The following is a 25,561-nucleotide window of genomic DNA, read 5'->3' on the forward strand; positions in this document are numbered from 1 at the left end:
TTTGTGAAACTGTCTATATCGATGGGTTTCCTCCCTAAATTTTTAGTTTTCCTTCGCGGCGATTCCAGTAAATCATGCGCCTTGTTTTCGCGTTCCTTCCTTATGCGTCCTATTGTGGCGAGGCTGACGTTTGCATAAACTGCAGCCCTTTGATTGTGACTGGTAATATTAGCCAACAGTTCGTTTTGTGTCGCCTCCTTAACACAAGCTGTAGTAAAGTTAGAGACGATCGAACGCTTGTTCTGCGCAAATACCTCCTCTCCTTCGTATTCTGCACATTTTCTCGCAATGCAGGGCGATTATCCATCACTTCCGGATACTGAAGTATATCAGTGAGTACACAAAGTCAACAGACTGAGATTGGCAACTAAGATCCCACGAAGAGAAACGACGTATATCACTGCACGCCGAACTACACCGCTAGACAGGTAAGGGGCCACTGATTTTGGGTTGCCCTGTAGGCCGGTGGCAGGATTCTTCCGGGAAAGGCCACTTCCCCCACCAAGAGCGCTGCTCGCTCTTGAGTTTACAGACAGACTATACTACTAGTATACGCCATTACTTTTTGTGGATTCTATTATAGAATGTTTGTCACATAAGACGAATAACGATCTTAAGAAGAATGTAGCTACTGCTAAGCATAAGAAGCATGTTAGTGAATGGCTGAGCCACGGTGCACGCAGGGGATCAATTGAAGTCTGAGTCTGTCAGTGAGAGTGGTGCTATCGTGTAGTGCTTCGCAGGAGGTTGATGGGATTGCTCTTGCATCCAGAAAAAATAAAACTGGTTGTAACCTTTTAAATTTCTTTTTTTTCTCTCTACCAAAAAGTAAAACCAATGCTTATCTGACAGTAATGAACTTTAAGTCAGCAAACACATCGCTGCTTCATCCAATCATTTCGATTGGCTGCGTTGTACATAAAGAATAACCAGTCGCAGATACAGATGGTCGGAGCAAAAAAAAGGTGAATATCTACCTCTTTTAAAAACCCTGACAGGAGAGTGGGCAACCTGCTGGTTCAATCCTCACTCATTCCTCACAAAAAATTTTGACGTTTTCACGGTCTTTTAACACAGGACATTCTAAATCTTCTCACCGACTCCCTCTTTGTCGGTAAGCCTTCGTACTCAGCATCTCCCTCTCACTGCCACTGTCTATATATGTCTCTCTCCCACTGTCTCGTTTTTATCTCACAGATTCACAATAGATCACGTTGCCACTGTCTCCCCTCACACTTACACCTGTCTCCTTTTGTCTTTCTTTCCCACTGCCATTGACTCCGTCATACCTCAGCAGCTCAGAAATTCTGGGGGTCAAACTTGCTTTATCCTGCCACGCCTACGTGTTTAAAATTTCAATTCAAAATACGCCCTCCCCCATACCTTCAAGCTAAAATTCTCCAGTCTGGGAGGTTCCAGACCCACCAAAGCTATTTATGGTCTCCATTCATATGCATTTTTCATTTCCACTGTCTCCTCTCTCTTTTACTTCCACTCTTATCTCCATCCACCTCTTCTTTCTCTTTTGCTGCCACTGTCTCTCACTGATCATCAGCACCTACTGTCTCTTTGCCTCCCACTGCTCTTTTCCTCATTCTTTTCTCTTTCTCTTTTGTTGCCACATCCTCCGTCGCACCATCACTGCCTCCTCTCTCTTTCTCTCCCACTGGCACTGCCTCCTCTCTCTTCAATCGCCACTGTCTCTTTGCTGCTGCCTTTCAGTACAAAAAAGCGCGAATACGTTCGCATGCCAAAAATTTTGGTGAGGAAGGCGGAATGAGGATTGAGGCTGCTGATTCCTCGCCCTTCTGTTAGAGTCTTCTGCGAACCTTTCAAAACCAGCGCTCCTGGAAGAAAGGATATTGTGGAGACATGGCTTAGCCACAGTGTAGGGTATGTTTCCAGAAGATATTCTGTGAAGTTTGGAAGGTAGGAGACAAGGTACTGGCAGAATTGAAGCTGTGAGGACGGATCGTGAGTCGTACTTGGGTAGCTCAGTTGGTAGAGCACTTGCTCGCGGTAGGCAAAGGTCCCGAGTTCGAGTCTCGGTCCGGCACACAGTTTTAGTCTAGCAGGAAGTTTCATATCACCGCACACTGAGCTGCAGAGTGAAAATCTCATCTGGATATTTTGGTGACCCTTGAAATGACCCTGGAACCTTTGCCAAGCGTCCAATATGTCAGTTGCATTTGGGACTACGCCTCAGACCGAATATTATGTGCATATTATACGTGCGTAAGTACGCAAATTTGAACCTCTGGATTCTTTAACAGATAATGATTTCTAAAGAAGTTTCGAAGTTACCTGAGAATATCATCTTAAGAACATATTATCAAAATTTCGATGATCTGCCATGAATAGAAATTATAGAAATGTCCAGTCCCACAATTGGTACTTCTCGTACCAAAAATCATGGTTTTTCGGGTTTTCTCAGGAACTGCCCACGAACAAATGGTGCTTTTATAAGGTGCCTGAGATCCATCCTAGGCAAAACCCAATGGAAAAGAATCAACCGATTTGCTCAATTTTCCTGGGCTGGAGGAAGAGTGTAACGTTTAAATTTTGACCTTGTATTGTACGATAGCTACAGTAAGCTCGTTCCTCCATTTGCTATACAAATGGTCGCTAGAAACAGAGCTATCCAAAACCATTGATCCTTATCTCTCTGATCCATAGAAATCGAGGTCTGACCACGTGAAAAACGTCACAAATAATCCAGTTTCCACATTAATTATGGCTTTAAACATACGTAGTCATTACACCAGATCGAAAGCTCCAGTACTGACAAAACAGTGTAAAACTGCTAACTACTGACAACCGATGCCCAAATCAATATGCAGTTCAGGCTAATCACGAATGATATCGACTTCATACTGTGGTTATCACACGAAAAACAAGTTCAACGTATTTGAGCTATGGAAACCTCTCAATTTTATAAATGTTGGTGATTTTCACGTCAAAAATTGGCGGAGTCCCGACGAGAAAACCCAAGCTTGTGACTGTGCTCAGTCAGTACAAGTCTCGTGAACGTTCACGGGTAAAAATCGACAGAGTTCCGATATCTTGGTTCATAACAAGAGTCCTAAAACTTGCGTCTCATACACTAAAATAAATACATCTTCTGCTACACGCGACACGATCTCACCTCCACGATTGCCCCCCGCAGAGTTCCTCTCCAGTCCCAGTAGCGTCGTTTTTATCCCCAGCGACAGGTAAATCCAAGAATATCGTTTTAGCTTTAATCGCCTGCTCCAGTGCTAGTATTACTAACTAGTAATTTCTGCAGTTTTCAAGCTACACAAGTGCACGATTTCGCTAATTAAAATGACATGTCGAACGTAGCTGTACCACAACTGTTAGCTAACAATGAAAAAAAATCGACATGCGTAATTACTCAAATCTATAATTTTCTGCGCTAATTTATTAAACACCATTGAAACGGTAGATCTGTCTCAAATGATATTTACTGCAATTAGCACTGGCGCTGTCATAAATGTAACTTGAACAAAATTCAAATGACGGCGGTGCTAAACTTGTTAGCATGTAAAAATCAACTTGTCATACAAAAATCAATAAATCTAAAAATTTCAGTATATCCATTGTGGATGGCTAACTACGACTGTGATTTTTATCCTGGAACCAAAACAACAAAAATGAGAATAATTCATCTTCCTGCATAAATCTTGTTCTTCTTGGTGTATAACGACTATGGTATTCTGTAACTTACAAGAAGTTTTTAATTATGTATTAATTACTCACCTCCAGCTGTTTACCTTTTGTATGTAGCTAGCAACATTTACTGAAATGTAAGATCTGTACTAGTTATATTTGCATCATAATGCAACGAATCTCTTGCCAGACTATTATGGAGTAAAGTGCAGTATCTGTCACATCCATATTCTTTGTAAAAACATCGAATGTTTACACCCTGTGAGCCAGTGTAGAACCAAGTGTCGCTACATACTGTGTTTATTTGCGTACATAGCTTAATAACGCTCGTTATAAGAAGCAATCTGATGTGAATATCACAAGGCAGTGCATTCACTGTAAGTATCTAGAACATTCGTAAATGTTTCGTCACCGATTACTAAATTTCCATTTCCGCCAGCATCTAGCTATACTTGGTCCACAACATAATGTTCCTGTAACACCGCCATCTGAAGAGGGCCTGCAGTGGCTCTAAAACATGTTCATGGTTGAATAAATCGTAAAAAATGGACTAGCTGCGTATTTATTAACAGATAAACGCCAATCTAAAAATTGTACGATATGACTTGCTCGTGCTGCAAGGGCAAACTGTATCTTTCACCTTGTTATGGTGCTTATACTCGCTTCAATCTAAATTTCAATTTGTTTTTAATTGTTCGAATACTGTAGTACCGTAGAGCTTACGTAGTTTTTTACCACTTGGCTCTCATGTGTACCGCCATACAATCAAAAGTTATTAATTTCGTACTGTTAATCTGTTATAAAATTGTTCACTATTCATTTACGCTCTTAACCTCTGACGTAAAAATTATCGCTCTAGAAAGGCACGTTTCGATTAAGAGTAGCTAACAGAATCATAGCAGGCCCAGTATTCCTAAAAGCACACGGTCACGCAACCTCAATAGACAACTCGTCCCGATTTCTCCACACCAGCTGCAGGTGGGGTCGCTTATCGCCGCGTCGCCAGCTGACCTCGGCCAAGTCTCCTCCCCTAGGCTCCTTACAGGCGCGATATCCACTGTCACATTACGTGATGCCTGTGCGCCGATATATGTACGAGGTGCAGTTATAAAGTTACGTAATTATTTTTGCTTTGTTTCCAGGTAAATCTCTTCAGTGATGGTAAGCATTGAAATCCTCGGACTACAGTGCCGTAACACACCAGCGAGGAATGAAAAAGAAATGGCGCAGCCCGTTGATAAAGTGGGGTATGGAGAGGTTTATCTGTATTCGAAAGGGATTAAACGCTGCAACAATTCATGATGAGTCGGCGGAACTACGCGGGCAACGACGAATCGTGAAACAGTGGTTAGATGATGCAGCCATTTGCAGTGCTGTCAAACAAATTGGTGGACAGGATGTTTGAAATTCACGGGCTAGTTTATTTACAAGATGAGCTGAATAGTCGGCATTCAAGAAGAATGGTTACTTCGGGAAGAAGGCGGATCGGGTACTCTATCCAATAAGTGAGAAAGCCAGGACTAATGAAGGACAACGACCGCCAACTAGGGGATGTTTTCCTCTCGTTTATTGACAAGATTACGGATCGTATGGGGAAAGTCTCGGCCAAATATATGGTTAAAGCAATCTGTAGACCTACCAAGAAAATAAAAGAATAATTAAGAACGGCAAAAGGTGTACGGCGTCCACTAACGTCATCTGGGGTATACAAAATTCCATGTAGTTGTGTAAAAGTATACATGGCGTATTAACACACTAAAGTCGAACACAAAAGGGGATGTCTCGTGGGATATACTGACAATCGACTATAGTAGAAGATGTCTTCCGAGATGGAAACTACGAAATAAAGAGCGTTTTAGCATTATTACGCGCATATGCAGAGAGGCCAAGAGATGTTCACAAACACCATAATGATTTTAACAGAAAAGAAGAAGACGTTAAGTTAGATAAAATATATGTGTCGATTTAGTGCCAACGGAAAGACGATAAGCTACTTTTAGAGACAGCTCGAGATAATTCTGCAGTCGGTATCACGTGACGAGTGGTGTCCCCTGTATACGGCGCTATAAATTTGGGCCTCTGGAGTGCTCCTTGCAGTTGCCATTTTACCTCCGAAGATGTCTCCCGCCCTCGGAGACGAAAGTCAGGGTATAGTTATACACATCGGCAACAGTTTCTCAGCCTGGAAGTTTTAACCGATCAAAGATCCGCCTTGAAAGGATACATTTTATGAATAGCGTTATTACTGTAAGAAATCTTCACAATATTCAGACCGTTGTCCGTGTTTAGATTAACTTTGTCCTCCGCCTTTAAAGTGAAGCTATTAATTAAACTAGTAGTTGATATTAACGTTTTTATTGTTCCAGATGTTAACATTACGTGATAGCAAAGAATTATTAAAACAGAAACGGAAGTACTATATCGCTTTAAACTGTTGCACTACCCCCTGCACATATATTGGCGTGCTGTAAAATCTATGCGTTACAATGGGTAAGGCGCAAAGTGCAAGTTACCTCTGGTGTAAAGACGTTCAAGTACAGGCAGTCCTCAGTTCCAATCGGAGGCCGTAATGTCTCGAGGAGAGAGTTCTGCGTGCAAGCTGGTCCAGGAACCGTTGCATCGCGGACATGTATCCATGGCACTGGAGGCTGAGGGCTCTGTAACATTTAGTACACTTCTGCATATGAGACCGTTGATATCAGCATCAAATGTGAAATATTTATGAACGAGAGAAAAATACTGCAAATTTGGTGGTAGCACAAAACCGCATTTTTAACAAAACCGACGCAGTAAATTGAAATGACAACTCAGCAACAGAGGCCATTTACTGTATATTTAGTAATGTATTTTATTTTTGAATGCATATTCGAAGTAGATTTTCATTTTCAAGGCTTCAGTTAGCTATGGCTGGATCTTCTTCATCGTGATATTAACACGCCAGAATTGCGTGTCTGTATACTTTTCCAATTTCTGTTGCATAACAGATCGCAATGAATTGTCTTCCACATATTGCTTACGCTCGTATATGTAAATATTCTCCCACTCACTTCGGCTCACTTGTAAACAACTGGCCATAGAAACTGCATCGCCAGGAAGCATAGCAAATAAACAAATCTTACTTATTATTTATGCACTGCTGTATTTACACAGCATTCATATAAAACACCAGCGGAAAAATGCTCCCATCAGTGTACAAAACAGACGAATATGCTCCTATTTAAAAACTCTTAACGAGAAATGAGGTAGCGGCTACCTCATTCTACCTTCCGCAGCATCTTTAAAAAAATTGCCAAATATTTTGGTATGCAGTTCACTTCTCACTCCATCAAGCTCCCCTAACTGTAACTCGCTGAACCTACTAGTCCATCGCGGTAAGTCACTGATACTCATCCAGTCCCACTTGTCCATTCTCACTCACTCATGCAGCCCAAACTATTCAAAAAATTGGTTCAAATGGCTCTGAGCACTGTGCGACTTAACTTCTGAGGTCATCAGTCGCCTAGAACTTAGAACTACTTAAACCTAACTAACATAAGGGCATCACACACATCCATGCCCGAGGCAGGATTCGAACCTGCGACCGTAGCGGTCACTCGGCTCCAGACTGTAGCGCCTAGAACCGCACGGCCACTACGGCCGGCCCCAAACTATTGTCGTTAACCCACTGTTCTGACTGGCACTATCTCCCGCCTGACAGTCACAGTCTCCTTTGTTCTGTCCTACTACTACTGTCTCCGCTCACTGTCTTCCTCTTGTTCTCTCTTACTTCTACCATCTGAAACATTCCTTCCCACAGCTATTGTCTCTTCTCACTTCGACTATCTCTCTCTTCCTTATGGTCATTTTCATATACCCTGCCTCTCATTATCACTGGCTCTCACCCACTTCCATTTTCTCCTTCTCTTTACTTCTCTCCCACTGACACTGTCTCCTTCACTCTTTACCTAGAACTGTTCTGTCATTGTCAACTATGTTTCATCGCCACTGTATCCGTCTCTATCTCTCATGCTGCCATTGTCTCCTTCTCTCTTCCTATATCACAGACACTGTTTATTATCTTGTAGTATTTATTACTTTTCTTCTCTTCCCCATTGCAGCTGTCTCCTTCTCTCCCAGCATAAGAAAGAGCGAAAATGCCAAAATGTGCTGAGGAAGATGGAATGAGACAGCCTGTAAGAGGTCCGAGCAGATGTAATTTTGATGTATTGCTCATGCGCTGCCTGCGATATGCAAGGTCTCTGACCAGAGAGCAGTGTTGACTGCAGTAGGAACTGTGTAGCTGTAGCAGTAAGTTGTGGCTAGTCTGGAGTCTGCTCTGGTCTGGTATGGTGTATCGTGTTGGCTGGCCCGGTCGCGGTGCAGCGATGCCGGAGCCTGAGTATTATTGTATAAGGTAAAAAGCAGCCTCGCGCATATGTAGTAATGTTATCTCAAGTCCCACATAAACGTTTTAAAAATCTCGTAATAATAATCTTGCTCATAAAAAGTAACTTTTAACAACCATTCACTTCAATTTAAGGAATTTACAAATTTCTCCTATCCATGATCATCCCGATTGTTGCAAAAGAAAAAAAAAATCAGTTGCTTCCTTTCATAAATCAGAGATATATCGGCCAGCATTGCACAGAGCTGTGCCGGAAAAATTTACTGTAAGAGCAGATATATCCGGCGACTTCATTGAGGTAAGAATTTTTTCCTTTTTCATTCAGAATGATCTTTCAGGGCCATGACGCAGCACTACTGTCGTCCAAAATTTACCTGGTTAAATTCACAGTGAATTATTGAAAAGTCATAAGTGATCGACAATTTAATTGAGAGGTTAGTTACATTGTTTTATTACCAGGTTACTGAATTTTTTTTTTATTGGGATGTTACACTCAATGTGAGCGACATAATTATAATTTTTACTGTTGAGAGGTTTAGGAATTTTTCTGTTTTGAGGTTACGCTAAACGTGAATGAATTTTGAGCTTAGATTAAATCAGAAAGAATTTTGTGTGGAGGTTAATGTGAAAAGAATTTTGTAGGGAGGTTACAAACGAGAAAGAATTCTGTTTTGAGGTTACACTAAATGGGAACGAATTTTGGTGGGGAATATTATTCATATTATTTACTTTAATATATTTTGTGGGGAGGTTAGAAGCCGCTACCCCACTTTTAATTATGAGTTAAACTGCAACATATTCTCATTTTTTGTGATCCTACAGGAGCATTTTTCGTCCAGTTTAATTTATTTCTCTGCTACAGAAGAGCATCTCACTCATATGAAAAGAATTTTATGGGCCAGTAGAACGTGTAATAGTTTACTTACGTGAAACTGAAAATTAATTTTACATCTCAGACAGGATTTTAAGTGCACAAAAATTTTGCATGTGTTCCAATACTACAACAATACAGGGTTCTAACAACCCTTCTGATGATAACTCTGACACTTTACAGCATATTTCTCCGTGTTACGTCACTTCACAGACTACGTTTCCGCCTCACACTGGAATTTACGTGTGTATTTCACCTGTACAAGTAGTATAACTATGAACCTCTGTATATCTGGAACGGGTAAAGATATCAGGACAATTTTCAAGGTCGTTCTATATCGGGATCTTAGGATATAAAAAAAATTACGGTCATTTAGTGTCCATAGCCCAGCTGGAATCCGCGGCTCGGTTTTGGTACCAAAAAATCATGTTTCGTTGCTCGGTAGCGGATACAGATTTTTGGAAACGGAAAGATGGCACTTCTATGTAAATTCCTAGGGAATATGCCGCTAAAATTTGAGCAATTTTTCGCGGTTAGTGTTTTAGATATACGTTACTGTCGGCGAAAAAATGGTAAAAAGCCTTTCTTAGAGGTGTTCCCAGGAAGCGCCCATGAAATAAATAATGCTTCCTTAAGCCGTTAACGCGCAATACAGACCGCACCTAATGCCAAAAGAACGAACCAATTTGCTCCATTTGCCTAAACTGGAGGAAGTGTGTAATACTCAAATTTTGAACCTGTGCTGTAGGATAGTTGAAATGGTCCTTGTGGTGGTTGTACAAATGGTCCCTAGCCCAAGTGCTATCCAAAACACTTGACTGTACCTTCCTATCACCAACAGTACATGAGATACGAGCCCAGGAAAAATCCCGCCTGTGCGCAGCGTTTTGGAACATATTGGTAAGCATGGTGTCCTACACATACCAGTTACAACGTCCTTCACAAGCGCGTGGAAGTTTGGGTCGGTCTGGCAAGCGTGCTCGGCTTGCCGTAGTGTTTAAGGTGACCGCTCGCCATAAGCGGGAAATCCGAATTCGAGTCCCTGCCGGTAAAAATCTTCATATACACTCCTGGAAATTGAAATAAGAACACCGTGAATTCATTGTCCCAGGAAGGGGAAACTTTATTGGCACATTCCTGGGGTCAGATACATCACATGATCACACTGACAGAACCACAGGCACATAGACACAGGCAACAGAGCATGCACAATGTCGGCACTAGTACAGTGTATATCCACCTTTCGCAGCAATGCAGGCTGCTATTCTCCCATGGAGACGGTCGTAGAGATGCTGGATGTAGTCCTGTGGAACGGCTTGCCATGCCATTTCCACCTGGCGCCTCAGTTGGACCAGCGTTCGTGCTGGACGTGCAGACCGCGTGAGACGACGCTTCATCCAGTCCCAAACATGCTCAATGGGGGACAGATCCGGAGATCTTGCTGGCCAGGGTAGTTGACTTACACCTTCTAGAGCACGTTGGGTGGCACGGGATACATGCGGACGTGCATTGTCCTGTTGGAACAGCAAGTTCCCTTGCCGGTCTAGGAATGGTAGAACGATGGGTTCGATCACGGTTTGGATGTACCGTGCACTATTCAGTGTCCCCTCGACGATCACCAGTGGTGTACGGCCAGTGTAGGAGATCGCTCCCCTGAGTATTATTGTATAAGGTAAAAAGCAGCCTCGCGCATATGTAGTAATGTTATCTCAAGTCCCACATAAACGTTTTAAAAATCTCGCAATAATAATCTTGCTCATAAAAATTAACTTTTAACAACCAATCACTTCAATTTAAGGAATTTACTAATTTCTCCTATCCATGATCATCCCGATTGTTGCAAAAGAAAAAAAAATCAGTTGCTTCCTTTCATAAATCAGAGATATATCGGCCAGCATTGCACAGAGCTGTGCCGGAAAAATTTATTGTAAGAGCAGATATATCCGGCGACTTCATTGAGGTAAGAATTTTTTCCTTTTTTATTCAGAATGATCTTTCAGGGCCATGACGCAGCACTACTGTCGTCCAAAATTTACCTGGTTAAATTCACAGTGAATTATTGAAAAGTCATAAGTGATCGACAATTTAATTGAGAGGTTAGTTACATTGTTTTATTACCAGGTTACTGAATTTTTTTTTTTTTTTATTGGGATGTTACACTCAATGTGAACGACATAATTATAATTTTTACTGTTGAGAGGTTTAGGAATTTTTCTGTTTTGAGGTTACGCTAAATGTGAATGAATTTTGAGCTTAGATTAAATCAGAAAGAATTTTGTGTGGGGGCCGGCCGAAGTGGCCGTGCGGTTAAAGGCGCTGCAGTCTGGAACCGCAAGACCGCTACGGTCGCAGGTTCGAATCCTGCCTCGGGCATGGATGTTTGTGATGTCCTTAGGTTCGTTAGGTTTAACTAGTTCTAAGTTCTAGGGGACTAATGACCTCAGCAGTTGAGTCCCATAGTGCTCAGAGCCATTTGAACCATTTTGTGTGGAGGTTAATGTGAAAAGAATTTTGTAGGGAGGTTACACTAAATTAGAATCTTATTCATATTATTTATTTTAAATTTTGTGGGGTGGTTACACTTGGCGACAACCGGTCAGGATCGTATTTCTTTGTGAATCTCTGAGAAGTTGTCATATATCTGCTCTTATGTACTTAAATGTAGTTTGCATCTGGCGCAACGCATTTACTAATTTGTCACTCTTTCTCTCACAGATCATCGGCAATTTATTGCTCTTTGTTGTAATTGTGTTTGTTCCATTTTTTTTTTGCTTCGTCTTTGTTTCATTTTTTTGCGTAATTTTGATTTGTGAAAAATGCCGCGAAAAACTGTTAACAGTACATCGCGATGTGCAATGAGTGAAATAGCCGACTCGAATAATTTGACCGATAATACTTGCGACACACAGTGTAATAATGATAATCCTCTAATTACAGACAATCAGTGCATACCGATCACCAGTATTGATTTTGATCCTAATGATGAGCAAACAAATTCAGTTATGTCCAGAGTAAATGTAACAATTGATGACGCGGCACGTTCCGTTACAATGAACGCTGTCCAATTGGACACACCTCACTTGCAAAATTTACGCAGTGAACGGATAAATGATTCTAACGAAAATGAACAATGTAGTCAAAATACGTCAAATTTATTTGATTCCGATGTAGTGATCCACAGTGCACATCCGATTGGCAAATCTTCACACAGTACAGAGAACAGAGCCGCTAATTTTGGCTGGGATCAAGTTATGGCATTATTGCTACAACTTAATCAAAATCTCAAACAACAAATTAATGAAAGTTTCAAACAGCGGAATGAAATACTAGATAACCATTTCAAACAAATTAATGAAAATTTCGACCACCATTTCAAACAACTTAATGAAAAATACGGCAATCATTTCAAAAAACTTACTGAATCGTGCAAACAACTTAATGAAAGTTTCAAACAGTCGAATGAAAAACACGACAACCTTAACGAACAAAACAAACAACTAAGTGAACAGATTACATCCGTTACCGTGCAACGTTATGATACTAAAGAACAATTATGTGAAGAAATTAAGGCTTGTGCTAGGAACAGTAGCGAATAAATTAGATCTGTTGCACAAGAATTAAGTATTACACGTGTAGCCACAACGAAATTACTTAGAGATTAAAGTAGCGCAGTCACTGAACAATGTTCTGAAAAAGCAACACAGTCACGCGACGAGTTTAAATTAATGTCAGCAGAACTTTCACACACGCTGGATGCGAAAGTCGATAAGAAATTTGAACAACTGAACAGCCAAATTGACGAACGTTTTAAAGTGACAGAAATTAAAAATGTTTCAGCCTGTAAAACGACACAGCTTACGCCACATTCCGAACATTTCTCACACTCACACAGCCAGTATAATTTAGGTAATTTACAGAGAGTACATGACGTAGAAGATTCCGAACAGACACAGGCACATAGAGTCTCATGCAATCCTGAACCTGTTCACACATTCAGAGACGATAATTTTGATTATAAGCAATTTTTATCCGTAAAAATATCTAAGGTATTTAATAATGACACAACACAGATTCACGCTTTGGACTGGGTACGACAATTTGCTTTTGTATTTTCATCAGTTTGGCCTGTAATGCAGAAACTAGAATTGGACTAGATACGACAATTTGTTTTTGAATTTTAACCGGCATTGCCTGTAACGCAGAAACTAAAATTTATTTGCAGCGCGTAATTGACCTACGCTTCGATGAATATGTGCCGTAGCGTGCACAGGGCCCCAAGCCGTAGTAGTGCTATTTCATCTTTAGTTTTCTGCACTGCTGCCTTCTCTTTTACTATCCTTTATATCTATCAAAACAGCTCTTCAACTATCGATCTATCTAGGATTAGAAACGAGTAAAGAAAACCCGATATGACAAGTTTTACCGAAAGTGACATATTTCATTAGACACTCCAGAACTACCAGCGTAATTTTAATATCAGACAAAATTTTAATTATAAGTATCGTCAAAATTATCAGCAACAGGAACCACATTTTGGTAACAATAGAGGTTTTTCCCAACAACAGCAACAAAACCAACCGGTTAGCATACCTAACCAACAATGTAATGTGCAAGGTCAACCAAGCATTAATGTTTCGCCGCCTACATGTATAGCGTCGGCTCCGCCAAATAGTAACGCACAGCAACAAGGTAATCAGTACGTACAGAAAACACACTATTTTAACTCATACCGCAATGCACCGTATAGAAATGACCAGACGTAAATGTAATAGGCACAATTTTCAGCGTACGTTTAATAACAGTCGGTCTTACCAGCAGCAAAATCATCCGCAACAACAGATTATCATGAATGAATCAGACAGTCGGTATCATCCCAAACCTAAAGCGTCAGGACGAAATAACAGAACATTACAAATAGTCGAAATGCCACAGCGTCCTCCGGCAATTAATAACACGTCAGATAGAATTTGACTAGATACAGTACAGGTTGCATCTTCCAGCAACGCAAGCAATACTTTTGACACGCAGAATCTTGTTCACGAAAATGTTATTACTTTTGACGACATCCCAGACACTCTTTTGCAGGAAAAACCAGTTATTCAAAAAACCATTTCACACCCTGTCATTGAAGTAAAAATTGGATCATCCAAATTTTCAGCAGTAATCGATTCTGGATCACCTATGTCAGTTATAAATGAGGAAACTTTCAACGAGTGTAACAAAAAGAATACCTATCCTACGCTACCATTAGGCAAAATTAAAGTAAAAGGAGCAGTATCTGGTAAAGGAGTAGATGTAAAATTACAGACACACTTATCGTTTCACTCAAATTTTTTGATTGTTCCCTTATTGACAACAGACGTTATTTTAGGTACGAATTTTTTGGTACAATACGACGCAATTATTGACTTTCAAAATTCCTATTTAATGTTAAAGGATGAAAATGTATAACTGGCTTTAGAATTTCAGCACTCTTTATCTGCAGAAGAACAATTAATCGGACAGGGGTCATTTCTGCATCACGTAACATAGACTGTCATTCCACATTGTTCACAGATACGTACATACACAACTATAATACTCCAGACGAAGCCTACTATGACGTTAAGCAAATGATTTCTGATAAAGTAAAACAAAGCAGTGCAAATACAGACGATGAACGTACTCAAATACGCAATATTCTTTTACAGCAAGCTACAGTTTTGACAACGTCCCTGGTACTAGTCCAGTTTTATGTATGAATTTCAAGTTAAACAGCACGATACATTTAAAGTCAAACATTATCCCATTCCGTATATTCACAGAGAACAAGTTAAGAATTAATTGCAAGCTATGCTTGACCAAGGAATTATTGAACCGGCAGTTAGCCCGTACATAAACCTGCTCCATATTGTTAAGAAAAAGGATGGTTCACTTCGCCTCGTACTTGATTCGCGTCACATCAATGACATTATTATTAATGAAACAGATGGCCCACAGACACTAGAAGAACTTCTACAGAAATTTCATGGTACTGCTATTTATTCCACATTAGATTTGAAATCGTTATTTTGGCAAATTCAGCTCCATCCGAACTGCAGAAAGTACACAGCTTTTCTCTGTTTTGGTGACTGTTATCAATTTTGTAAATTACCGTTCGGTTTAACCATTTCTTCAGCAGCATTTATTTGCGGTTTGAATACTATACTTCCGACAGAATTAAAAGACAGAATCACAACGTATGTAGACGACATTCTTATTGCAGAAGTTAACTGGTCTGAACACAATTTGATTCTTGAACAACTGTTACGAACTTTTCGTGCACAAGGACTCACACTTAATCTCAGTAAATCGCACTTTGGCAAAACTTCTATATAATTTCTTGGACATGTAATTTCAGCAGAAGGCATTGCGCCTGACCCGGAAAAACTTCAAGCTTTACGTGACATTACTGTTCCTACGACGAAGAAACACCTACGCAGCTTTTTGGGTTTAATTAACTTTTTTAGTAAATTTATTCATTACTCTGCTTTAGACACCCCTAGATTATGTCAATTGATGGGTAAAAACACTATTTGGTCCTGGGATAGCCAAGCACATTCTGAATTTGTCAATATGAAACAAGCTTTGTTGAATGCACCACTTTTATCACATCCAGATCTTACTAGAAATTTTTCCATTGCCACCGACAGTTCTAACACCGCTTTAGGCGTACACATTTTTCAGGAAATTGAAGAAGACGGTACTACAGTAATTAAAAACATCGCCTTTGCGAGTCGCGTCCTGTCACCTGCTGAACGCAATTATTCTGTTACAGAACTTGAAACATTATGTGTTGTATGGGCATTTACGAGATTTCGGCATTTTCTTTATGGAAGACATACGACCGTTTACACAGATCATAGAGCTATACAGTTTTTACTTTCCGCTAAATTTACACACGACAGATTAAGCAGATGGAAACTTTATTTGCGGGAATTTAATTTTAGAATTGTTCACATTCCCGGTACACAGAATGTTGTAGCAGACGCACTATCCCGTTCTCTCAGCAACAATCAGCAAGACATCGCAACCAACTTCTGCCAAGCAAATTTTAGCGTCATGTATATTCAACAAGTTGCATTCGAAAATTTTATTTCGGCATCATTACGAGACATAGCACAAGAGCAGAGTAAAGACAACGTATGGAAAGAAATTAAACACCTTTGGCAAGATAGGAATAATGTTACCATCAGAGACCATCACACTGTACGCAATAACATTCTGTTTCGCCGCTCTCACCCTGACAGCAACAACTGGTTACTATGCATTCCTGACGAACTGGTTAACAAATTAATTTGGTATACTCATTTAAGTTACGCACATTATGGAGCCAGAAAATGTTTTCTTATACTGAGACAGAACTGTTATTTTGCCAACATGGAGAAACGTATTCGATGAGTTTTAGCGTCATGTAAAATCTGCCAGAAAGCTAAGTCAGACACGACTTCACATATTCCTCCGTTACATCCCATTGTACCTGTTAAATTGAGACACATGGCCGCTGTAGACATTTTTGGTCCGATTCCCAGAACTAATAGAGGTTTTTGTTACATCTTTGTCACTGTTGAACTCACTTCAAAATTTGTGACCTTCACTCCGTTACGCAAAGCTACTGCTAAATCTGTTTCGAAAGCATTTGTAAAACATTTTCTATTTCATGTAGGGCATGTATTGAAAGTAATTTCCGACAATGGATCACAATTTCGATCTGCTATATGGACACGTATGTTACGAACAAGAAACATTTCTCCGATCTATATATCCACGTATCACTCTTCTTCGAACCCTTGTGAACGACTAATGAAAGAAATTGGTAAACTATGTAGAATATACTGCTATAAAAAACATATTGATTGGGATACACACATACTGTCATTCCAGGATGTAATGAACTCCATACCAAATGAATCTACTTTGTTATCTATGACTGTTATACTGAAAAATGTTGAACCACCTAACAAAATTAAAGAATTAGTGTCCTTTCCTACATCTCGTCGACTACGACACCATGAAATAATTGACATTGCGCTGAACAACATCAAACGTGCCGCAGAGCGCTGGAGAAGACAGCAAAAACAGGTTTGTACACGCCGTGACTTTCACGTTGGACAGAAGATATTAGTACGTACACATTATTTATCCAACAGAGGAAAGAGTAGTTGCAGTAAATTTGAGCTTCTATACGCAGGTCCATACAGAATTCGCAGCATTCCTCACCCCAATGTAGTACACGTCGAAACTCTGAGAACCAGAAAAAGTAAAGGCAATCACCATGTCTCCAACATTAAACCCTTTATTGAATCAACATACTTTATGATTTATCACACTGTAACGCCATTTCCTGATTTTTATATGACCAATTATGCAATTCTATCTATGTGACTACTTACTGATGATTATCGTATTTTTTCTTGGCAAGTGCCCGACAAGGTAAGGTTAGCAGGTTGCTTTTCTTGTCGTTACACAACAGACCGTGCACATTTTTCCAGATAAAGTTACATATTTTATGACCAATTATGCAATTCTATCTATGTGAGTACTTATTGATGATTATCATATTTTTTCTTGGCAAGTGCCCGGCAAGGTAAGGTTAGCAGGTCGCTTTTCTTGTCGTTATATAGCAGACCATGCACATTTTCCATTTTTCGTGTATGTATGATTGTTTTCCTGTTTTGTTTGTATGCACTACGAAATCCTTAAGATATAACAAACACCAGTTGACTTTGACATTTTGCCTTATGATATATCAATATCTTGACTATTCTACACTTTTGGTTACTGCATTATGAGACAGTGTGTACATTTTTGCACCTCAACACTCTCTGTGTTTTTGACATAATACGTTTTCTGTCATGCTATGCTTTATGCTTAATTATATAACTAGAAACCAGTTTTTATTTACTGGGTATATGATTTAAATGCAAGATATTAATCCTTATTCATCATTTTCAGAAAGCAATAACGTGTAAAAGAAATAAATTAAACAAACCACAGTGGATTACTATGAAATGGGAATTTGACCCTCGGAATGAACGAAAGAAAATGCAATACCTTGTGATGAAGAGTAAATGGATCAGAATTAACAAGCATTAACAAGAATATACTATACACATCGTATGATAGCAGTCTTAACTAATTATTTTTCTTTCAGAATACGAGGCGATTGATGCAGGCTGTCAGATAGAACTACACATCTTAGTTTTAGTGATGAAATATGCTAGAAATAAGAAACTCTATACTATGAATAGTTGTATGAAGTAAATGGTAATATGAATAATGAAGTGTCTTTTTTTGCAGATGATAATGAATGATGATGAATAGTTATATGAAGAATATGCTAATATGAATAATGAGGTTTTTCTTTGCAGCTGATGATAGTGATGAAGTTATGTTAATATGAATAATGAAGTTTTTCTTTGCATATGAGGGTAATGATGAAGTTTTTATATTTACTGTTAGTAGTTATTTAAGTATTTGTTGCAGTTCGTTTTGACAGTATGTCTTATATCACATGGTATAATGACTGAATGTTTTGAAAAGGACAGCTAGAGTACATACATATTGAGTACACGTTTCATTACCTGTTAATTCGAAGTTCACTACTTTTCAGCATAATATGCGTTTCATCTTTCAGCTTAATAATCAATTTTGTATTTTTTCCAGGCGAAGCTATTCATGAAATTAATGTGCTATAAGCAGTTAGTTATTAAACCTGTTCTAGTACTTTCATTTTTTTACCCATTTGTGTGTGTCATTCATGAATGTGATCACATATACTCTACTTGTTCATAATCTTGCTACAACTGACTCATGACGAATGACGTTACTAATCCTTATTTGCAGAAATAAGTCAAAAGCAAATATTTTCATGCCCCAGCAATTAATTATCGATCCCAACGCAATGCATTGCTGGCACAAAAAAAATGTATTACCAGTCCCAAATAATGCTACTAGTTTAAGAGATATTTATAGTACTAAATCTAATGCAGATTTGTCAGATGTATTGAATCCATTATATCTATGTATTATTGGAACACAGACCTTGAGTAATAGTTACAGTGTGTTACATTTTAAATATGTCCTATGTCACTTGAATGATGAGTTCTGAAAAATACTGAATAATGTTTTATAAAACTATATGAATACTTTGTAACTGGCCAATGAATGCCACTGTTTCTTATATTTTAAATTTGTCTTATGTCACTTACATGCTAATATATATGAATACCAGTAGCTTGATGCTACACTCATTAACTCCTGTTTTGAATGATGACTTCTGAACAATGCATAAAAATGGTTTGTAACTGGCCAATGAATGCCAATGAATACTATAACTAGATGAGTTATGTAAATGCTATGCCATTAATTAACTCTTGCTTTGAATGATCACTTCTGAATAATGCATAGAAACGATTTGTAACTGGCCAATGAGTGCCAATGATTACTACAACTAGATGAATTATGTTAATGCTATACCATTAATTAACTCTTGTTTTGAATGATGGCTTCTGAACAATGCATAAATATGGTTTTTAACTGGCCAATGAGTGCCAATATTTAGTGTAATCTGATAACTTAAGAATAATGTTCTGTAATACTCCATACATAGTACAGAAATGTTTAGTAACTAGGCAATGAGTGCCAACAATTACTCAAATCGGTTAGTAGACTAGCGTAATTCTCTACGATGATTAGCATAAGACTTAATGTCCTTCACCTTCTGACCTAATTACCAGAAATTACTGCAATATCCGTTTGTCCTGTCTATCCTCATGATCATGGAGCACTATATTTGGTTTTTGCACTAATCCTACGTTGGTGTACCTCATAAGAATGTGGTGTTGACGCATCATGCTGTCCAACACCTTGAACGATGGAGATGTTATTATGGTCCCACTGTTTGGTGTACCTAATGTACTACCAAAATGATAACATTGGATATTAATACGACATTTCAGTGTCTTGGCTACACTGATTCATACTTCAGGAAAGAGAACTTCAGATTGTCTCACTTGGTGTTGTGCTTCTGTAGACAGATATGGACTTTCAGTGCAGCTACGTGCAACCTACTGTGCTACAACCATGATGCAATCCTTCCCTTTCCTTTCCTAGTTCTTGTAAAATGGTAAAAAATATATACAGTGTGTGTGCACTTTATGTCATTTGTTAATATTTTTATACTCATTGCGTATACATTTTGTCATTTCTTATATATACAGTGTGTGTGCACTTTATGTCATTTGTTAATATGTTTTGTAACCATTGCATATACATTTTGTCATTTCTTGATATGTTCTGTACTCAGTGCAAGTGCACTCAATTTCATTTCATGTTCTGCACTTATATATATATGTATATACTCTGTGACTGTAAACTTAGTTAATTAAGCAGATTTTAGAAAAGTTTGTTGTTCATGGCAAGTCCAATTGATTCACCATCGCTGCCAAATTTTTGCCCCCCAGTGGAGGGTTATGTACGAGGTCCGAGCAGATGTAATTTCAATGTATTGCTCATGCGCTGCCTGCGATATGCAAGGTCTCTGACCAGAGAGCAGTGCTGATTGCAGTAGGAACTGTGTAGCTGTAGCAGTAAGTTGTGGCTAGTCTGGAGTCTGCTCTGGTCTGGTCTGGTGTATCATGTTGGCTGGCCCAGTCGCGGTGCAGCGATGCCGGAGTCTCAGTATTATTGTATAAGGTAAAAAGCAGCCTCGCGTATATGTTGTAATGTTATCTCAAGTCCCACATAAACGTTTTAAAAATCTCGTAATAATAATCTTGCTCATAAAAAGTAACTTTTAACAACCATTCACTTCAATTTAAGGAATTTACAAATTTCTCCTATCCATGATCATCCCGATTGTTGCAAAAGAAAAAAAAAATCAGTTGCTTCCTTTCATAAATCAGAGATATATCGGCCAGCATTGCACAGAGCTGTGCCGGAAAAATTTATTGTAAGAGCAGATATATCTGGCGACTTCATTGAGGTAAGAATTTTTTCCTTTTTTATTCAGAATGATCTTTCAGGGCCATGACGCAGCACTGCTGTCGTCCAAAATTTACCAGGTTAAATTCACAGTGAATTATTGAAAAGTCATAAGTGATCGACAATTTAATTGAGAGGTTAGTTACATTGTTTTATTACCAGGTTACTGAATTTTTTTTTTATTGGGACATTACACTCAATGTGAACGACATAATTATAATTTTTACTGTTGAGAGGTTTAGGAATTTTTCTGGTTTGAGGTTACGCTAAATGTGAATGAATTTTGAGCTTAGATTAAATCAGAAAGAATTTTGTGTGGAGGTTAATGTGAAAAGAATTTTGTAGGGAGGTTACAAATGAGAAAGAATTCTGTTTTGAGGTTACACTAAATGGGAACGAATTTTGGTGGGGAATGTTATTCATATTATTTACTTTAATATATTTTGTGGGGAGGTTAGAAGGCGCTACCCCACTTTTAATTATGAGTTAAACTGCAACATATTCTCATTTTTTGTGATCCTACAGGAGCATTTTTCGTCCAGTTTAATTTATTTCTCTGCTACAGAAGAGCATCTCACTCATATGAAAAGAATTTTATGGGCCAGTAGAACGTGTAATAGTTTACTTACGTGAAACTGAAAATTAATTTTACATCTCAGACAGGATTTTAAGTGCACAAAAATTTTGCATGTGTTCCAATACTACAACAATACAGGGTTCTAACAACCCTTCTGATGATAACTCTGACACTTTACAGCATATTTCTCCGTGTTACGTCACTTCACAGACTACGTTTCCGCCTCACACTGGAATTTACGTGTGTATTTCACCTGTACAAGTAGTATAACTATGAACCTCTGTATATCTGGAACGGGTAAAGATATCAGGACAATTTTCAAGGTCGTTCTATATCGGGATCTTAGGATATAAAAAAAATTACGGTCATTTAGTGTCCATAGCCCAGCTGGAATCCGCGGCTCGGTTTTGGTATCAAAAAATCATGTTTCGTTGCTCGGTAGCGGATACAGATTTTTGGAAACGGAAAGATGGCACTTCTATGTAAATTCCTAGGGAATATGCCGCTAAAATTTGAGCAATTTTTCGCGGTTAGTGTTTTAGATATACGTTACTGTCGGCGAAAAAATGGTAAAAAGCCTTTCTTAGAGGTGTTCCCAGGAAGCGCCCATGAAATAAATAATGCTTCCTTAAGCCGTTAACGCGCAATACAGACCGCACCTAATGCCAAAAGAACGAACCAATTTGCTCCATTTGCCTAAACTGGAGGAAGTGTGTAATACTCAAATTTTGAACCTGTGCTGTAGGATAGTTGAAATGGTCCTTGTGGTGGTTGTACAAATGGTCCCTAGCCCAAGTGCTATCCAAAACACTTGACTGTACCTTCCTATCACCAACAGTACATGAGATACGAGCCCAGGAAAAATCCCGCCTGTGCGCAGCGTTTTGGAACATATTGGTAAGCATGGTGTCCTACACATACCAGTTACAACGTCCTTCACAAGCGCGTGGAAGTTTGGGTCGGTCTGGCAAGCGTGCTCGGCTTGCCGTAGTGTTTAAGGTGACCGCTCGCCATAAGCGGGAAATCCGAATTCGAGTCCCTGCCGGTAAAAATCTTCATATACACTCCTGGAAATTGAAATAAGAACACCGTGAATTCATTGTCCCAGGAAGGGGAAACTTTATTGGCACATTCCTGGGGTCAGATACATCACATGATCACACTGACAGAACCACAGGCACATAGACACAGGCAACAGAGCATGCACAATGTCGGCACTAGTACAGTGTATATCCACCTTTCGCAGCAATGCAGGCTGCTATTCTCCCATGGAGACGATCGTAGAGATGCTGGATGTAGTCCTGTGGAACGGCTTGCCATGCCATTTCCACCTGGCGCCTCAGTTGGACCAGCGTTCGTGCTGGACGTGCAGACCGCGTGAGACGACGCTTCATCCAGTCCCAAACATGCTCAATGGGGGACAGATCCGGAGATCTTGCTGGCCAGGGTAGTTGACTTACACCTTCTAGAGCACGTTGGGTGGCACGGGATACATGCGGACGTGCATTGTCCTGTTGGAACAGCAAGTTCCCTTGCCGGTCTAGGAATGGTAGAACGATGGGTTCGATCACGGTTTGGATGTACCGTGCACTATTCAGTGTCCCCTCGACGATCACCAGTGGTGTACGGCCAGTGTAGGAGATCGCTCCCCTGAGTATTATTGTATAAGGTAAAAAGCAGCCTCGCGCATATGTAGTAATGTTATCTCAAGTCCCACATAAACGTTTTAAAAATCTCGCAATAATAATCTTGCTCATAAAAATTAACTTTTAACAACCAATCACTTCAATTTAAGGAATTTACTAATTTCTCCTATCCATGATCATCCCGATTGTTGCAAAAGAAAAAAAAATCAGTTGCTTCCTTTCATAAATCAGAGATATATCGGCCAGCATTGCACAGAGCTGTGCCGGAAAAATTTATTGTAAGAGCAGATATATCCGGCGACTTCATTGAGGTAAGAATTTTTTCCTTTTTTATTCAGAATGATCTTTCAGGGCCATGACGCAGCACTACTGTCGTCCAAAATTTACCTGGTTAAATTCACAGTGAATTATTGAAAAGTCATAAGTGATCGACAATTTAATTGAGAGGTTAGTTACATTGTTTTATTACCAGGTTACTGAATTTTTTTTTTTTTTTTTATTGGGATGTTACACTCAATGTGAACGACATAATTATAATTTTTACTGTTGAGAGGTTTAGGAATTTTTCTGTTTTGAGGTTACGCTAAATGTGAATGAATTTTGAGCTTAGATTAAATCAGAAAGAATTTTGTGTGGGGGCCGGCCGAAGTGGCCGTGCGGTTAAAGGCGCTGCAGTCTGGAACCGCAAGACCGCTACGGTCGCAGGTTCGAATCCTGCCTCGGGCATGGATGTTTGTGATGTCCTTAGGTTCGTTAGGTTTAACTAGTTCTAAGTTCTAGGGGACTAATGACCTCAGCAGTTGAGTCCCATAGTGCTCAGAGCCATTTGAACCATTTTGTGTGGAGGTTAATGTGAAAAGAATTTTGTAAGGAGGTTACACTAAATTAGAATCTTATTCATATTATTTATTTTAAATTTTGTGGGGTGGTTACACTTGGCGACAACCGGTCAGGATCGTATTTCTTTGTGAATCTCTGAGAAGTTGTCATATATCTGCTCTTATGTACTTAAATGTAGTTTGCATCTGGCGCAACGCATTTACTAATTTGTCACTCTTTCTCTCACAGATCATCGGCAATTTATTGCTCTTTGTTGTAATTGTGTTTGTTCCATTTTTTTTTTTTGCTTCGTCTTTGTTTCATTTTTTTGCGTAATTTTGATTTGTGAAAAATGCCGCGAAAAACTGTTAACAGTACATCGCGATGTGCAATGAGTGAAATAGCCGACTCGAATAATTTGACCGATAATACTTGCGACACACAGTGTAATAATGATAATCCTCTAATTACAGACAATCAGTGCATACCGATCACCAGTATTGATTTTGATCCTAATGATGAGCAAACAAATTCAATTATGTCCAGAGTAAATGTAACAATTGATGACGCGGCACGTTCCGTTACAATGAACGCTGTCCAATTGGACACACCTCACTTGCAAAATTTACGCAGTGAACGGATAAATGATCCTAACGAAAATGAACAATGTAGTCAAAATACGTCAAATTTATTTGATTCCGATGTAGTGATCCACAGTGCACATCCGATTGGCAAATCTTCACACAGTACAGAGAACAGAGCCGCTAATTTTGGCTGGGATCAAGTTATGGCATTATTGCTACAACTTAATCAAAATCTCAAACAACAAATTAATGAAAGTTTCAAACAGCGGAATGAAATACTAGATAACCATTTCAAACAAATTAATGAAAATTTCGACCACCATTTCAAACAACTTAATGAAAAATACGGCAATCATTTCAAAAAACTTACTGAATCGTGCAAACAACTTAATGAAAGTTTCAAACAGTCGAATGAAAAACACGACAACCTTAACGAACAAAACAAACAACTAAGTGAACAGATTACATCCGTTACCGTGCAACGTTATGATACTAAAGAACAATTATGTGAAGAAATTAAGGCTTGTGCTAGGAACAGTAGCGAATAAATTAGATCTGTTGCACAAGAATTAAGTATTACACGTGTAGCCACAACGAAATTACTTAGAGATTAAAGTAGCGCAGTCACTGAACAATGTTCTGAAAAAGCAACACAGTCACGCGACGAGTTTAAATTAATGTCAGCAGAACTTTCACACACGCTGGATGCGAAAGTCGATAAGAAATTTGAACAACTGAACAGCCAAATTGACGAACGTTTTAAAGTGACAGAAATTAAAAATGTTTCAGCCTGTAAAACGACACAGCTTACGCCACATTCCGAACATTTCTCACACTCACACAGCCAGTATAATTTAGGTAATTTACAGAGAGTACATGACGTAGAAGATTCCGAACAGACACAGGCACATAGAGTCTCATGCAATCCTGAACCTGTTCACACATTCAGAGACGATAATTTTGATTATAAGCAATTTTTATCCGTAAAAATATCTAAGGTATTTAATA

At 39.1% G+C, this 25,561-nt stretch overlaps 1 protein-coding gene across 1 annotated transcript in view; it reads right to left on the bottom strand.

Annotated features, from left to right (window-relative positions):
* Nucleotides 1-25,561, bottom strand: part of LOC124788900 (juvenile hormone esterase-like) — a 151,073-nt gene that overhangs the window by 111,384 nt on the left and 14,128 nt on the right. The window contains exon 2 of the mRNA XM_047256182.1: nt 6,183-6,326. Coding sequence (XP_047112138.1) covers nt 6,183-6,326 — 144 coding nt within the window. The remainder of the gene's footprint in view (nt 1-6,182; nt 6,327-25,561) is intronic.

This window comes from Schistocerca piceifrons, chromosome 3 (assembly GCF_021461385.2).
Source record: "Schistocerca piceifrons isolate TAMUIC-IGC-003096 chromosome 3, iqSchPice1.1, whole genome shotgun sequence".
NCBI lineage: Eukaryota > Metazoa > Arthropoda > Insecta > Orthoptera > Acrididae > Schistocerca > Schistocerca piceifrons.